This window comes from Microtus oregoni, unplaced genomic scaffold (assembly GCF_018167655.1).
Source record: "Microtus oregoni isolate MIOR12 unplaced genomic scaffold, Mior012 000063F_ref0000156, whole genome shotgun sequence".
Classification (NCBI taxonomy): domain Eukaryota; kingdom Metazoa; phylum Chordata; class Mammalia; order Rodentia; family Cricetidae; genus Microtus; species Microtus oregoni.
In genome coordinates this window covers 2,700,242-2,717,924 of record NW_024543873.1, presented here as the reverse complement: position 1 = coordinate 2,717,924, position 17,683 = coordinate 2,700,242, and the positions used below count along the sequence as shown (strand labels likewise).

General features: G+C 42.2%; 1 protein-coding gene across 1 annotated transcript; it reads right to left on the bottom strand.

Moving 5' to 3' along the window:
* Positions 1-10,529: 10,529 nt before the first annotated feature.
* LOC121439880 (retinal homeobox protein Rx-A-like) lies at positions 10,530-14,595 on the bottom strand. Its single transcript, XM_041640496.1, has 3 exons — positions 14,213-14,595; positions 12,341-12,386; positions 10,530-10,694 (listed from the first exon to the last, which is right to left on the bottom strand). Exons 1-3 carry the CDS (start codon positions 14,593-14,595, stop codon positions 10,530-10,532), a joined length of 594 nt encoding a protein of 197 aa, XP_041496430.1.
* Between the last annotated feature and the right edge of the window lie 3,088 nt (positions 14,596-17,683).

Here is a 17,683-nt window from a genome sequence, read left to right as displayed (position 1 = left end):
GTAGAGGCCCTGGCTCAGACCTCGGTTGTCCCAGACTCATGGCCAGACCCGAAGAGGTCTCTGGTTGTGGTCTACTCTTTAGAATGTCCCAGACCCGTACCAGGATCGCAGAGGTCTCTGGTTCTGGCCTACTTCCTCAGCGGTTGCTCCCTTGTACCTGCTTCTGAGGAGTTCGCTGTCTCGCGCCTGTTCTAGCCGAGGTCCCTGGCTCAGATCTGCTTCTGTAACTGTCCCTTGTCTGGGCTGGCTCACTCCTGTGGAGGCCCCTGGCTTGAATCTGATCCCTTAAAGGTCTCTGGTTCCTGCCCACTCCCTCAAGCCTACTCCCTCAGGCCTACTCCCTCAGACCTCCTCCTGTCGAGTTTGCTCTCTCAAGCTTGATCTGGCCTCTCAAACTTTATTTTTATATTGTGCTGGAGACTCACTTCAGAGCCTTGGACATGCTACTGAAATACATCACTATTGTCATACATCATTTTTATCAAACTAGAAAAAAATTGTTGTTATTGCTGTTGTTAATTGTAGCACACCAAACCGGAATGATCAACTTACTGAAACAAATTTTCCTAGGGCCCAATTCTGACATGTTCCCTCACACATGAGCCACTTTATGTCTCTGCTGAGGGTTGTGCATCTCTAGTGTACACTCTTGGGCAGAAAATTCTTTAAGCTTTGCTAACTGTTCTTTACGTATCACTTGGTTTCTTGTTTCTGTTCCTTTGGATTATAAAGGCAACTAACTTTGAAAATAAAGTAACAACAGCAAAAACAACAGACTAAAACTCAGAGTGCAGATTAATCTCTCCATTCTGAATATTTATGCTAACAATTCATACTTGCATTAATGCAGATGTGTATGCTATCTTTGAGAGTTTATGTGTTTTCAGAACAAGGGAACCAAACAACAATGAAAATGTGTGGCCCAGGTGATCCAGCATCTCAGAGTGCATCTGTTACAGTTTCCTCAGAGTTTTGTATCCACAACAGCTTCAAGGCTTCTGGCTGAGATGGTCCAGCATCACAGACTATTCTAGCCAGGACTTGACCATTATCCTAATTTTCTCAGGGTCCTCCAAAGATTCCAGTACCCCCAAAGAACAGGAAACAGTCTAGAGAACACAAGACCCACATTCCCAAGAGGTGGGGTGGGTAGTTTTTAGTCATTTGCTGGGTTAAAGATGTTTTTCACAACCAAAATTGGTTAGAAATTGTTGGTTACAAATTGTTACTGGTCATGGTGAGGGAGAAAGCTAAACAAAGGAAATTCAGGGATATCTTCCTGAAGGGAAAAAGAGGGGAATATAGTATAGAAATGAAGGGATAAAAGGGTGGATTGTTGAACCTACTTTTCAACAACCACTAGTCTCAAATACTTTACACCGCTTTGAATTTATTTTGTGTATTGTTACAAATTTAAGGTTATTTTTGTTATACTAAATATATGTTTCTACTCTTCTTAAATGTAGTGTGCTAATGCAGCTCAATTAAAAATGTAACGTATAATTAAGAAATGCAGGTTAGTAGTAAAAAAAAAAAAGAAGCTACACCCATACGGTCTCAGCAATATGACAGCCTGAACACTCTCTGAATAAGAACAACAGCAAGCATGGGCAGGAGAAAGTTCACAGGCCTCAGCCTTACCCAAAATACTATAGGCAACTGAAGAAATCTGGAGCAAGAGAAACAGTCTCCCCCAAGGAAGAGCACAGCAACTGATTATACAACACCAAATAGTCATCCCTGAGAACATACATAGAAATAATATTATACAGACCAAGCAGGTTATATTTAAGAATATACATGTATGTACATACACACATATGCATATAATGCAATTAATGAAAAAAGAGACTATGAATTTGAAGGAAAATGTAGACAAACGTATAGGAGGATTTGGAGGGAGGAGAGTGAAGGGGGAATATTGTAATTATATTATAATGTCAAAAGTAAAACAAACAAAAGAAAGTTATTGAAATAACTATTAGAAATCACAGCTGCCAAGTTAATTCTTAAGTTTTATTTATATTTTTAAAAATTAGCCGTAGCTGGGGACAAGATAATTGTTTGAGGCTATTCTAGGCTACACAGTCAGTTTCAAGCCAGCCTAGACTCTCCTTCAAACATGAATAAAAGTTTAGTTAATTTCAATAATACAAGTAAACATTTAAATGTCTGGCTTTTTATTTTATGTGTACAAGCGTCTTGTCTGCATGTATGGATGTGCTCCTCATGTGTGCCTGGAGCCTGGGGAATCCAGGAGAGGTCACCAGATTCCCTGGAACTGGAGTTATATAGAGATGGCTGTGACCCATCATCCATGTGCTTGGAACTGAATTCAGGACCTCTGCAAGAGCAGCAGCCAGAATTCTTAACTGCCAAGCCATCTCTTCAGCTGCAATGAAATTGATTTCTTAAAGCCTAGTGGCCTGGTTTGAATCAGAGAGTTTCATGACTTATATTGATAATTTTGTTTTTACATCAGTGATGATCCCATTTTCTCGAATGTCATCTTTGTCAAATTATACTACTAACTTTTAGTTCACTGATCTTCATAGTCTGCAATGATCGATTTTAGGGTTCCTGTTGTTGGTGCTGCTGCCGTTGTTCTTTTGAGACAAGGTCTCACTGCATTACCCAGGTTGACTCAGGCATCCTTGAACTCATTATCCTCCTGTTTATGCACCCACAAGTCCTGTTGTTATAAGTGTCCACCCCCAGGAGTGACTTAATAGCTTGTTTTGTATAGGATTCTGATTTCTGTCAAAGGGAGTTCATAAAAAGAGATAAGTAGATTTCTGAAGTCATTTTTCCATATCAAAAGCAAGCAGATCCTAATGCTATCCAGCTGTCAGCATGGAGGTGGGTGCTGGAACGCCATGCTTTGTTGTAGTCATATAGCTGTAAGAGTATGGTAGAGCTAAGATCCTTTCTGCCACTCATACCACAAACCTTCACCATTAAATCTCTGTCCTCCACATGTACATACATACAGTAGCACACAGCCACACGAGCATCTCTATAACACACATGCGTACAGAGAGAGAGAGAGAGAGAGAGAGAGAGAGAGAGAGAGAACACATGGCTTGGGTTTTTGCCAGGACCATGTTGACATAAGCTGAACACTGGGATCCTGAATACCTACTGTAATTGCTGGCTGGCTAATAAAGACCCTTATTGCTTAAACTCATGTCCAAGCAGTCTTCTGTAGTGGATATCCCACAACATTTCTGGAGGTCCCACTGAGATCCCAAAGACTAGAACTTGAGACACCGAGATCTCAGAGTCCCCTCTGAGCTGGGAAGAGTGGGTGAACAGAAGAGTCCCAGGGGGCATGCAAACTGAGATGTTCCAGGGCTCCGGGACTCAAGTTGATCAACTGTTGCTTAACAATTTGGAGGAGTAGGAGTCTGACACCGCCACCAGTTGCCTAATGTGTCACCTCTAGAGCTAAGTCTGATTGAGGTGCCTTATGTTTGGAGTGGTTAGAGGCAGCCCTGATCCAGTGTCCTGGATCCATGTGAGACATCACTAGATTGCTAATGTTTGTTCAGGTGTATCAATGTGTGGTAGCTGTTCCTGGTTGTCTGTGTGTGTGTGTGTGTCTTTTTACATGTTTCTATCAGTTCTGCCTCTCTATATTAACCAGTGGCTCTCTCTCTTGTGAGGTCACCCATGGATTAATAAAATAACTATACCTCGTGTTGGAGGTCCAAATCCTTTTCACTCTGCCAGGTTGCCCAAAGAACTCCCCCAAACCTCTGTCTGTCCCCTTCACAGAGTGCTAGCTTATTTTATCTATGACTCTGTCTCACAGTCAGCCCCAATTGGTCCCCATGTTGAGGCTGGGAGGGGCCAAGACTCTCATCCAGGGCTCCATGCCTTCTACACAGAATGCACACAGGGGGCACAAAATAGTTCCCCAAGAAGCCCCTCAGCTTCTGCACCTGCTCTAAGCACCCCCCAGGAAAATGGAAAAGAAGTACATCATTCCTCTTTCATGATTCATGACATTTTCAACCAATTGTCAGTATAATTGGAAAATTCAAAACCCATCATTCTCTTCAAAAAGTAGAAAAACTGCTTATGGGGACTGGGCAGGGAGATCACTGATGGACAATGCAGCCTGGACAGATTGGATTTTCCCTTCTACCAGACACTGACAAAGGAGACTTTAAACAATTTTTTGCTAGGTCCTTCTCAAAAGTATTAAAGACTGCTGTGAAAACCATTTCCTTTCTCACCCCAGTTGGCCCCAGACATTAACAAAGGTTATAAAGTTAAAAAAAATTAAAGATATCAGCAGGTACTAGTTGCTAGAGGCAGCTAAAAATGATGCTTTAACTACAGAGAACTGGTTGGGAGACAATCCACTGTCATCTTTGCTAATGATGAAACAGACTCACAGAAACCGCAAAACATTGATGTGTTACCCTCTGTCAGAAGAAAATCTCACTGAAAGTCCTGCCTCCCAATCAAAAGATACAGCAAAGATCCCCAGGGTTGTGGGCAGAAACCAACTCCCCAAGTCTGGCCTAACATCAAGTTCCTCCATGCTGCCTGGGTTGGAGACACAGGCATCCTTGGTGCCCTGCCACACCCTGAAACATGCCTCCCCTGTTTATGAAGAAACCTAGGACCTCTGATTCTTATTAGTCTGATTCCTCCAGAGAAACAGGTGTGCACTGTCTTAAACCTAAAAGATGCATTTTTTTTCAGCCTCCCAGTGCCTGGCAGAGGTGAGTCAACCGATCTTTGCTTTTAAACGGACAGACACAGACGGAGGTTACAATGCACAACATACCTGGACCAGTTTGTCCCAAGAATTATGGTATGCCTAGACTGGACAGACTGGCTCAGGATTTTTCTTTTTTTTTTGTCTGCCATATGTAATTTTATTCAATGAATTTTTAAATGCAATATGAAAATGTTCATTAAAATGTTTTATTTTGTGATTAACTATACATGAATATATACATGCAGATTAATTTTTAAAATTAAATGAGTAGTTTGGTTTGCAAACCTTCTGTCATGACATTATGTATTTACATTAGCATCTAGATGCGAGTTTTGAGCTCAAGTAAATCCAAAACAGAGATCCTTACTCAGAAAGGGTCCAAATGAGAGGCCAATACCCAGGGAACTGATTTCACTGAGATCCAGCCTGTCAGGGGAGGATAAAAGCACTTGCTACTTTTTATAGCTACCCTTTATGAGTGGGTTTCAGTGTTCCCCGATATGGGCTGAAACTGCGCAATCAGTAGCTAAAAAGCTCCTCCAGGAACCGGTTGCCTGACTTGGCCTCTCTCTAGCAACTGGTGTCAACAATGTCCCACCTTTCATAGCCAAAACCTCTATGAAATCTCTATAGCTTTTACTGTTAAAAGTAATTGTAAAATATGTAATAGTAAAAACTCTAGAAACAGATTGAAAGCTTTATTGTGCATATTAACCTCAAAGTTCTGAGAAGAGTAAAAAAAAAAGTAACAAGGCATTAAAAGAAAAACCACAAACTCACATTAGAGTCCAGTGAAGGGTGAATAGACTTTATTTATTTATTTGTCTGTTTGTTTGTTTATTTAGGCGTGCTGCACTCCACATAGGGAGTGAGAGATTTATGTGAGATTATGTTTGGAAGACCTTGCTTCCCTGGCTCAGAGAGCATCAGTTGGCAGAAGTCTCAAACTATTTCTCTCTCAAGCCACTAGAGGCCCTCCAGTCCTCCATTCATCAGAGGATTCAAGAGACCCAGCTGACCTCAGAATCCACCACCAGTTTCCCATTATTTAGTATAGTGACACCATCTGGTAACCAATGAGTAACCAACTGGGTGCTGAAACCTATTTTAAAAGGGCCCTACATAGTGATTCTGTTAGCTTGAGTCTTATGTTTAGTATAAATACAGGGTCATGGTCCAACCCACACCACCCACAGGATTGGACCTTGGGAACCGAGGAAGACAGATACAGGGAAGGTATTAGCCAATATGACTGCAGACCAGTAACCCATATTCATTTTGACCTTTGCTCACTGATGCCCACTTTAAATTTCTGGTTTATTGGGGAAAAAAAAGATGTGGGAGTTTACGTGTTGGACTAGGAATACAGAGTTTACAATTGTATGCACGCCCTACAGCAGAGGCCCCTCGTTGCCATGAAGTTTTCATTGCAAAAACTGGAATTGTAAAACTGAGGTTTCCTTTAAAACTCCTTTAAAAAAGATTCTGGTCTTTGGGAAATAGGGACAACCTGGGGAATCAGACTTTCCACCTCTCTTAGTTTGGGTTTCTACTGCTGTGAAGAGACAGCATGACCAAAGCAAATCTTATAAAGCAAAACACTTAATTGGGGCTGGTTTACAGTTTCAGAGGTTAAGTCCCTCATCATGGTAGAACATGGTGGCATGCAGGCAGACATGGTGCTGGAGAAGGAGCTGAGAGTCCTACATCTTGATTCAAAAACAGCAGGAGAGACTGTGTCCAACACCAGGCATAGCCTGAGCATGTGAGACCTGAAAATCCACTTCCATAGTGACACACTTCCCTCCAACAAGGCCACACCTACTCCAACAAAGCCACACCCTTTATAGTGCAACTCCCTCTGGACCAAGCATTCAAACACAAGAGCCTGTGGGGCCATACCTATTTAAACCACCACAATATCCCAGAAAACGATCCTAGGAATAGATTAAAACTACCCACCCTGATGGAGGAAGGTCATTGGTTAATTATAATAAAGAAACTGCTTGGCTCTCCTAGGTTAAAACATAGGTGGGTGGAGTAAACAGAACAGAATGCTGGGAGGAAGAGGAAGAGAGCTCAGACTCGACAGCTCTGCTCTCTGGAGCAGATGCCATGCTCCCCTCTCCCGGGCACATGCGATGAAGCTCCGACACAGGATGGATGTAGGCTAGAATCTCCCTGGTAAGCCACCTCGTGGGCTACACAGATTATTAGAAATGGACTAGTCCAGGTGCGAGAGTTAGCCAAGAAGAGGCTAGATATAATGGGTCAAGCAGTGTTTAAAAGAATACAATTTGTGTGTAATTATTTCGAGGCATAAGCTAGCAGGCGGCCAGGGTGCTGGGGATGAAGCCCCGCTGCCCATATTACAACACCACCCAGGTCTCTAAACATTTGGGTCCTAAAAGATCTACCCCTGCCAAAGCCCCAACCAACTATCCCCTCAAAAGACTTAACACATTTGGGGCCAGAATTCCACCTCCCAACATCCAGGAAGCTGAGGGTTTCTCATCATTATTTCCAACTCTTGACAAGATCCACCACTTAGTTAATCATTCCTAGCCAACAATCATGCAGGACTGCTTGATCTACAGCCCATGTACTACACAGGGGTAGGAACTAACCACACTGTTAGCCTATTGACTTACAAAACTCGCTGTTACTGAGGGCAGCTCAAATTAATGTTTGAGGACTTTCAAGGGATTGAAACTTGTCTGCTATACAAAACCTTTAATCTAGGCACTTCCCCCTTCTTCTGATACCTGCTGTTCTTGCCTTGTGGGTTAACTCATCCGGACAACAGCAATATTATTGAGCACATGAAACTACTTTGTGGCCATGTATTAATGGTTTGACTAAATATATTTGTTCTGATACTTTATATAATATAGACCATAAATAAACAAGGTGGGGGATTAGATAATTGGTACAGGTCTCTGCTCTTTTGGTCCCCCTGGCTAACTACTCTGAGATCAGCACTGGCTGGATCTTTACTTCTCATTCTAATTGGATTAACAGAGGGGCTATCCTCATAAACTATATGGCCAATTATGAATCAATTCAATAAAATTAATGGTCCTTAGAATCAACTACACCTCTTTCTTTAGAGTAGGATGAATCCATGATATGACTCATTTATTAAGAGGGTGGAAAGTAACAGGCCCCCAGACCGTAATAGTTCCTCAGACCTTAGTATAACTGACTCAGTGATGGAAGTATCACTCAGGTTGTAAACCTCGGTGTGTCGCCAGTACCATTTGACAAAACTAAAACAAAAACCTAAGTCATCAGAATCCATAGTTCTGGGAAAGTATCTAAATGTACTAACCTTGCTTTTTGGCTCCTGAAGTTCTGCTTCTGGCTAACTGTTCTTGTTCACCAAAGTGTGTCAACCCAGGACATGTTTTTTGTGCTTACAAGCTCACCCAGAGAAAGGCTCGGGACTACACCAGGACCCTGAACATCCAGTGTAGTTGCCTTTCTACTAGCTTAAACTCATGTCTAAGCAGTCTGCTCTGGTGAACACCCCACAACAGAAACCTGTCCACAAACAACTTGACAATAGTACAGGCTGTTGAATTATGCACCTGAAAAGTGGTGTAGACAGATAGTTTTGTTTCTGTGTCTTCAGACAATTCTAAAATGAAAACAAACAAAGCATGTGGCCAGCCAGCACTTTCATAACTTACTTTCATATGGAAACTTCATGAAATATTTCATCTTGATCCCTACAAGACATTGTCACTGTCCCCGGCATGGTGGAGACACTCAGGCTGAGTTTTAAGAGAAAAAAAAGAAAGAACGCCTGATGGTGCACAAAAATCATCTCAGCTACCGAGGAACTGAGGCAGGTCAGTCATTGGTTATTATAAAGAGAGTCTTGAGGGAAGGGGATGTGAGCAGAATCAGGAGGCCTTGAACACAAGCATTGAACACTGGCAACAACAGTTGTATGTGCCTAAGAAGTAAACATTCAGAAAAAAAAACATATCTGTCCTGAGAAAAATAAGGAAATGAAATCTTGGGGGATGGGAAGAGCTACCTGTTTATTACTACTGACCCGGGGAAGAAAAATGGCCTAGTGGAAGCAGGGGTGGGAGTCTGGTATGCTATCAGCGGTGGCTGGTTAAGGTACCCTTAGGCAACCTTGTAGGCAACTTGAAGTCAACCTGCTGCCTAAACAGCTTACGGGCTCCTTCTTAGTCATGATTGACTTTATAGTGAAGGTGGGCTTTGCAGGAGAACCTTTCCCCCGTATCTTTAACACCACATTTGAGACCTTTGCAGTCTCCTGAACAAGAATAATGTATGATTAGAGAGGAGTTGCAAGGGGCAGATGCACAGCTCACTGTCAGATGTCAGAATGCAGACTTTAGTTCATCCTGAGAACACACAGAGATGGCATTAAGGACTTGGAACTGCTCCTAAGTTGTCATGCCATCCAATCCTGGAAGAAGCCCTCAAAAATACCAAGTTTGGAGAAGAGACATTGGATTCAGCTGATCGTCTGCCATGACACACAGTTGGTGCTTCCTATGGGTGAAATGCATAAAGTGTGTTATATTTGCCTATGGCTTTCTGAATGGAACCCACCCTCACACACCATAGGAAAATGTATATCCCTGAACAATCCTAGTAGCCCCATAGTATGATTGAGTAATCAGAAAACATCACCTATGCTGACTCTACATAAATTCTGGTCTCAGTGGCACCGGAATTGCTTGCTCATTTTTTTTCCATAATCACATTAACTAGCCCTTATGTTAAACCAGTTCCTTTCCCTCATTTATTTCAGGCATGGCTTCACAACAGGAATCCACAACAAAGAAAAACCAGAGAAGAGTAATGTTCATGCATGTATCACGTGGGAGCCAGGACATATTCATAATATTCATGGATTTTGTGGGTTTCAAGGAATTTTTGGGTAGGATGTAGGAATGTGAATTTTCAAGTTCCTGAATCCACCACAAGTGACCACTCTTTATGTTTAAAATTAAAAGAAGTTTTGTATGGTGTTTTTTTCCCTGGTGGTCTTGGACTCTGTAACACCACCTGCACGTTTGATGTATGCTTTGAATGAATTTCATGATAAAGCAAATTATTGTTCATTTAAAAAAATATAAATAGAAATTTGATTCCCATTGTAAACCATGTAGTTGTTGACATGCTTCAGGAAATAAAACGGATGCCCACCTTCCTACTTCTACTCTGTGATCCTTCTCTTTCCTGGGCACTAGTAACCAGGTTTCCCTGCACCTCTCTGGCGTCTCTCATTTCCTTCACATTGTGAGTATCACCTTTCCATCTCCTCTCAGCTAACTCTGAACAGTTGCATAATTTTGGATTCAAAGTCTTATCTTTAAAACACTTGCTTTTACTATGGCTGCAGTGTCAAGTTCGACCTCATGGCTTCTTAGTTCTATCTACATCCCTGCTTTCCAAGATATTCTTCACGAGGAAAAGATGCTATGCCCAAGTAGGCTACATCACTGATCCCCAAAGTGCAAGGTAGGATGGTGACAGTCAACTAGGAAACTGCAGCAGAATGAAGATAGAAACCCATTCTGCACATAAAAGGTATATGGTCACCATATCCCCCTATGCTGCTGTAGAAGAGAGGTCATTTCTCCAAGCTTTGGACTTCTCTTTTGGCTTCCATTAGCAGAACAAAATGTCTCATTCTATGTAAATGGAATGACAAATGCAATTAGTGCTTTGGTAAATCTTAGTATTTATTTTTATTGTATGTGACAAGACAGTGTTTTCATGGCCAACAGGATTGCCCAAGATATTACTGGCACAAGAGGAACTGTTGTGATGCCTTAGCAACAGAGGCACTCTCGGGATCTTTATGCTTCTTGGGTGGAAAGTTGTTCAAGGGACCAGATGTGTCACTGCTGAGTAGGAATTCCATCTGCTTGTTCCTGTATTTAGACCTCCTATTCTTAAACCAAGCCTGAAATAAGACCAAGATGGAGGCCGGGTTATCATGCTGAGTAACTAATGTTATGGTGGTAAAACACACGCAACTTTATAGGGGACTGGCATTCTCCCCTCCACAGAACAGAGTTTCCCAATCCTCGCAAACTTCAAGACTGCAAGTATTACCCAGGGTGGAGGATGTGGTCATAGCCCACGAAATCTTGCTTTCCACCACTAGAGACTGTCCACACACAGACTCAGCACACATAGCAACAGGCCCACTCTTCTGCAGAAGCCTTTGGAAAAACAAGCTATCCGCCAACGCCTGAACTCTATCGGGCTCATTCTTTAGACAGACTTTCAAACCTGTCAGTCATCGCTTTCTTCATAATGAAAGATTTGGAGCACTATCTCAGAGTTGACACAAGATACCAAGCTGGGGAGTTTAAATTCAGAGCTGCCTTTTTTTGAGCCATCTTACTAAAACCTTACAAAAGAAAATCAGAAGAACCAGCCACAAGGGCTTTTCAGCTCTTGTCCCACATTCTTTTCACCTTGCTTAAACAATTTTCCTCGTAGAAAGGCAAGCCATCCCTGCTCCAAATTTACTCACTCATTCTTTGAGCAGTTAGTAACAACTAACTCTTATTCCTGCCATCATGTAAGTATTTCCATGGCAATCCTGAGTGCCAACATGACTCCAGGCAGAAATATTATGTAGAAGATCTTTTTGTCACACATAGTTCATCATTAATTAGGGGACATGCAGGTGTGTATGACATGCATACATCATAATTATACCTCGATCTGCTATATTTAGACAGACATAAACATAATTCCTCTCACACAGAAAATGGGAGATACGGTTTCTTGGTTTTGCTTTCCTTTGGGGGAAACCTATTCCTTTACTTCCAGAAACAGGGAAGAAACACTAGCTGGAGTTTACTTTTGCAAACACTTTCTTGTAACGGCGTAAACGAATGCAGACAGATTGTAAATATATATATAGCTGTAATGGCAAAATAGACTTACAGAACCACCGTTCCCGCGGAGACCAGGAAAGCAGAAAGGGCTGGTTGGGAGCATGCTTGCCATATTTATAGGCCAACATTAGCCCGAGGTGAACACGCCCCCTAAGGGGCGGGACTTATCCCTACACTTTCTACTTCCAAAGAGCACATTAGTCCAACTCTTGTATGCCTGCACAAAACATTCAAAAAAGACCCAGGAACTCCAGGTGTAGAAGACAAGGCCAGGCCTGTCCTGAAGCAGATCTGAGATGTGCAGGAGGTCCTTCTTTCTATGTGTTGCTTGTATTGGTTAATCAATAAAGAAACTGCTTGATCTGAAAGGGCACAACTTAGGTAGGTGGAGAAGACAGAACTGAATGCTGGGAAGAAGAAAGCCGAGTCAGAGAGGCGCCATGGATCCTCTGCCTGAGATGGAAAATGGTTAGAATCTTTCCTGGTAAGCCACTGCCACATGGCGATATACAGATTAATTGAAATGGGTTAAACTAATATGTGAGAGTTAGCCAATAAAAGACTAGGGATAATGGGCCAAGCAGTGATTTAAGTCATACAGTTTCTGTGTGGTTATTTCAGGGCTAAGCAAACCAGGCAGCCTGGACGATCAAGCATGTCCCCCTCTCCTCTACCACAGAGATGTGCCTCTACTGACCTTCACCTTGCATTCGTCCACATGAATGAGCTCTGCAAGTGCTTTTCTGTGGAGAGAAAGGGACAGAGGTTAGCCATTGCCACATGGGGAGAGGGAAGGAGAGTGCACATATATGGCCTCTCTGCATTTTTATCTTGTTATCCCTAACCCCAGTTCAATAAATTCTCATTTAATCAGTTTTTCTTGCAGATAGGACTCTTTAAAAGTGACTTCATCTTGTCAAAACACTAAATATTGCTTTAAGAACTCCATAGCATAGCCAAGGAAGATCACTCGGTGGGTAAAGGGACCCCATGGTACTCCTGAAGATGAGATTCCAACCCCTGGTCCTCACACTAGGGAAGGAGAGAACAGACTCCCAGATTTCCCTCTTCATCCACATATTCAGGTATGTCATATTCACACACATAGTTAAAGTAAGTACGGTTCTAATAAGGAATTGGAGTTGAGAAACAGGCTGGGTTTTGACTATATTGTATGTATTTGCTTACAGCAGTGTCCAATTTTTTTCTGTGCAGCTATGCTTGTTTTGTGTGGATATTGGGTATGAGTATAAATTCAGGAAGACATGCTTGAATGGCAGTCATTTTGCTATAAAAATGATTTGTCATCATATATATATAATATTCTATAATATTATACACACGCGCGCACACACACACACACACACACACGAGGGGGATACACAAGTGCTCTAAAGACCAAATCTATTAGAGCTTGGGTGTTAAATTTTGAAGCCTCTTCTTCCCTTTGACCTTGTTGAGGTTGGGTTTTTCTTATTGTTCTGAGGCTATGCTGCCTACGAGGTCTACCTGGCTCACCATGTTGTGGTGGTTTTCTTGTGCCTGTCTCCCATCTGCCTGTAGGACTGATGGGATTTAGGTGCCCATCAGTACCTCTGGTGCTTTCTAATTGGGTTGCAAGTACAAACCGATCTTCAGGCTTGTTTTAAGCACTTTTACCCCATGAGCCATCTCTTCAGCTTCAACTTTATTGGATACACTATCTGTCCCTGGTCTCATATTCACTGTGGCCCCCAGAACCAGTCATGTCCTCACCTCCCCAGAACTAGGATTTCTTGTGGATGGTATTTTGTATTTGTTTAATCACATGAGAACAGAGTCGCTAACTGTTCAAAGCAGTAAACATAGAATTAATGTAGCCAGAATTTCAGTTTCTTGGTATATACCACCAAAGACTTAAAACCCAGAGGTAAAGAGATATATCTCCATAGACGCAAAGCACAATCCATGATTTCCTTTTGTGTGCCAGCCAAAGCAGTCAGACTCTGGATGAAAAGACAAAATGGTGCATTAGGCTAGAGAGGGGGTCAGGGATGATTGCAAAGCGCAAGGGTCTTGTTCCCCAAAACAGTTTTGAAAACACTGCAAGCTCTGCACTTTTGTCTTGGTTCGGATGGTTTCTTTTTAAAAAACAACTGTAAAATGAAAGAAATCCCCACCAGGAGCATTATGCTTCTTTTTCTTTTTCCAAAATGCATGGGAGGGTTTGACCTTTAGCCTCAGAGGCCACCTTTCTCACTCCCACCATAAATTCAGCTGAAGATTTTGCAGTTTCAGGGCCAAGAATAGAAGGAGGCCCAATCCAGGGACCAAACTAATCTCAGCTACTGAGGAGGTTGAGCCAGTGTTTCTCTGTGTTCTGGTTGTCCTGGAACTAGCTCTTGTAGACCAAGCTGATCTTGAACTCACAGAGATCCTCCTGCCTCTGCCTCTTGAGTGCCGGGATTAAAGGCTTGTGTCACCACTGTCTGGCCAGTATTTTTTTTAATGAAGAAAAGAGGTTAGGAGAAGGCAAAGGAGCTCAAAGTGCTGGAAAAAAGAGTGGATTCTTTAAAAGGCATGTACATACGTTTGGAATGCATCAGGATACTGGGTTTCTCGAAAAACTCTGTCCAGTTCACAAAGTTGCCTGTAGGTGAACTTGTGTTTCACACGTCGCTTGTTGGAGGGTTGAGAAACTGCTCCAGCGGCTTTCCCAGGCCCACCAAGCTTTCCCCGTCCAGGCTCACTGGGGATGGCCCGTGTTTTGTTTCTTTCATGGTAATAGTGATGTTCATATTCACGGTTCACGTAGTCTGTATCACCTAGCTCATGCAGAACTCGTACACCTCTTCCGTAGCATCTACGGGCTGCTGCTGCAGCTAGCCTCTGCTGAGATTCGGTCATTATTTCTTCCTCATAGAAGCCCACCCCATAATAGTCGAAGTCGAAGTAGACGTACTTGCTCTCCATCATCAGAGCGTTGCAAACAGAAACCACTGAGAAGCACCTCCCAATTCCACGTGCGAAAATTGTTACATCAGGCTGCGCATGTTCCACAGTACTCCTGGGTGTGGCTAGTACAGGCCCAGAAGTGGGGGGGGTATGTGTGGGCGTAAAAAGCTGGGTCCACCCCACAGGAGAAGACAGTTGCAACTAGGAGGCATGGCAAAAGGATTACTGCCTTTAAGATTTCTCCAAGAACTAGGACCCGACTTGGACCTGGGTTTCAGAGAGGCTCCCCAACGAGGACTAACAAAAGATTTTAAGGTTATTTGGCAGAATAGGATAGGTACAGAAATTCAGGAGAACTCTGTGTCAAACTTGGACAATATCTCATGACCCAACCTTCAAATGTCACAAGTCTGTGTTTTCCCCGCTGGGAATGAAGTTGGCAGTGAAAATTAGGGTCTGTTCTCTGTATTTCTTTGAAGACACTGAATGCAGAGTTGGCTTGGTCCATCTAGGCACAGGAGTAGAAATTAAAGCATTTTCCTTGGTAAGATCCAGTACCAAAGAACCCCCCCCACTCACACACACACATACACACACAATGATCACTGTGAGAAAAATCGATGTTAGATTTTTAAAATAGAATATCTGTCAGAATTTACACATAATACCCCGTCTAGTAATGATCTCCAACAAAAATGATGATATATTATGAGGGTCTTGCCCTCTTTGTGTTGCAGGGAATATTAAAACTTCAAATTGAGAGAGCATTTGAACATTTCTCTAGAATACTTTATACAGAGGTTAAATAAACACATACACTAGGCAATTATTTTCTTTTTTTATTTTCTTTGTTTTAAAAAATGAATAGTTTCTTATATCCTGACCACAGTTTGCTTCCCTTCTCTCCTCCCGTCGCCTCCCCTCTGGCCCTTCCTCCTCTGTTTCTTTACAGAAGAGGGTAGGCCTCCCATTGATACCAACTAAGCCTGGCATATCAAGTTGCAGTAAGACAAAGCATCTCCATTCATATTAAAGCTGTGCAAGCAACCCAGTATGAGGAATAGGGTCCTGAAAGCTGGCAAAAGAGTCAAAGACAGCCCCAGTTCCCACTGTTAGGAGTTCACAAGAAGATACAACTGTCACATATATGCAGAAGGCTTAGGTCAGTCCCATGCAGGCTCTCTGGTTGTTGTCTCTATGAGCTCCTATGAGCCCAGGTTAGATTATTCTGTGGGTTTTCTTGTGATGTCCTTGACCCTTCTGGTTCCTACAGTCCTTCCTCTTTTCACCGGGATTTCCTGAGCTTGGTCTAATGTTTGCCTTTGGGTCGCCATCTGTTTCCTTCAGGTGCTGCATGAAGCCTCTGTGGTGATAATTGAACTAGATACTGATCTATGAGTATAGCTGAATACCATTAGGAATCAATTCATTGATTTTTTTTTTTTTGGTCAGTCATGTTTGGTTCTATCCTAGTCTCTGGACACTCTAGCCTCTGGATCCCAGTGTTCTGGGCAGTGTCAGAGGTGAGCTCTCTTTTGTGGCATGAGTCTCAAGCTGAACTGTTTGGCCACTCCCACAAGTTCTGTGCCACTTTTACCCCTGCACTTCATGTAGGTAGGACATGTTGCAGGTCGAAGGCTTTGTGGCTCGTTTTTGGGTCCCAATTTACCCACTGGAAGTCTTGCCTGGTTACAGGACATGACCAGCTGAGGCTCCATATCCCCCATTGCTAGAAGTCTTTGCCTCATATCGTGTGAAACAATTCTATATTCTGTCAATTGTATCTTAAATAAACACTGATTGGCCAGTACCAGGCAGGAAATATAGGTGGGACAACCAGACAGGATGTAAGGGGGGGGGCAATGAGAACAGGAGAATGCTGGGAAGAAGGAAGCTCATTCCTCCCCAGTTCTGCCCAGATCACGGAAGAAGCAGGATGTGACCTGCCCACCTGAAAAAAATACTGAGCCATGTGACTAACATATATAAGAATAATTGGCTAATATATGTTATAACAGCTAATAAAAAGCCTGAGCTAATGGGCCAATCAGTTTATGATTAATGTAGACTTCTGTGTATTTTCTTTGGGACTTGCTGGCTGTGGGAACTGGGCAGGACAGAAACCCCAACAAGCAGACCCTAATGTTACAGAATGGCGCTCCAACGTGGTAAACTGACTTCACGTAAAATAGCAAGTTATCAAAATGCAAATTTTAAGATGTACTGCTGACAGATTTTTCTTTGGGCCACCAGCTCACAAGAAAAATGACATAGAGATTTATTATTAATTATAAAAGCTCATATTTAACTTAGGCTTGCTCCTAACTAGTTGTTAAAACTTAAATTAACCAATATTTTTAAATCTATGTTCTTTTATGTGTCTTAGTTAACTTTACTCTGTATTGCCCATTCTGCTTCCTCTCCATCAGACTGATGGCTCCACCTTTCTTTTTTTTATTTTTATTTTTTTTTAATTTTATTTATTAAAGATTTCTGCCTCCTCCCCACCACCGCCTCCATTTCCCTCCCCCTCCCCTGATCAACTCCCCTCCCCTATCAGCCTGAAGAGCAGTCAGGGTTCCCTGCCCTGTGGGAAGTCCAAGGACCACCCACCTCCATCCAGGTCTAGTAAGGTGAGCATCTTCTTCTAAGGGCTTTCTCTGTCCCCAGAAGTCCCTGATATACTTTCTGCTTAACTACTGGCAATTTAGGTTTCTATTTTAAAAAAATCACAATGACACATCTTCATACAGCGTAAGGGAATATTCCACAACATTTCCCCTTTTACTGTGTTACAGATTTTAAATGTAATACAGTAAAACTATATACAATAAGAGTAATTTTCAGGAAAGAATTATATTCACAATGTCCAGTTCATTTTTATTTGGCAAATTTAGAGAAAATACTCCATGATTGTCCCATCTTAGTCCAAAGTTTTATTCCTAAGTCATTTTTGTAATAACTTGTATTACTATCCTAAAATATCATTTTAAATATTAAAATACCTTGCTAGATAAACAATCTAAGCTTTTATGTTTTTCAACCTTATAAACTTTATATCTCTTAGGTAAGTTTCTTTTCTGAATTTGGTAACAAGGAAAACTTC

What these genes read in the sequence shown, in the direction of transcription:
- LOC121439880 (XM_041640496.1), bottom strand. Translation starts at nt 14,595, where the DNA reads ATGGAGAGCAAGTACGTCTACTTCGACTTCGACTATTATGGGGTGGGC. An exon ending in TATCCTGATGCATTCCAAAC is followed by an intron (nt 12,387 to 14,212) that starts GTATGTACATGC and finishes TTCTCTCCACAG; the next exon opens with AAAAGCACTTGCAGAGCTCA. An exon ending in TGGACGAATGCAAGGTGAAG is followed by an intron (nt 10,695 to 12,340) that starts GTCAGTAGAGGC and finishes GTCTTATTTCAG; the next exon opens with GCTTGGTTTAAGAATAGGAG.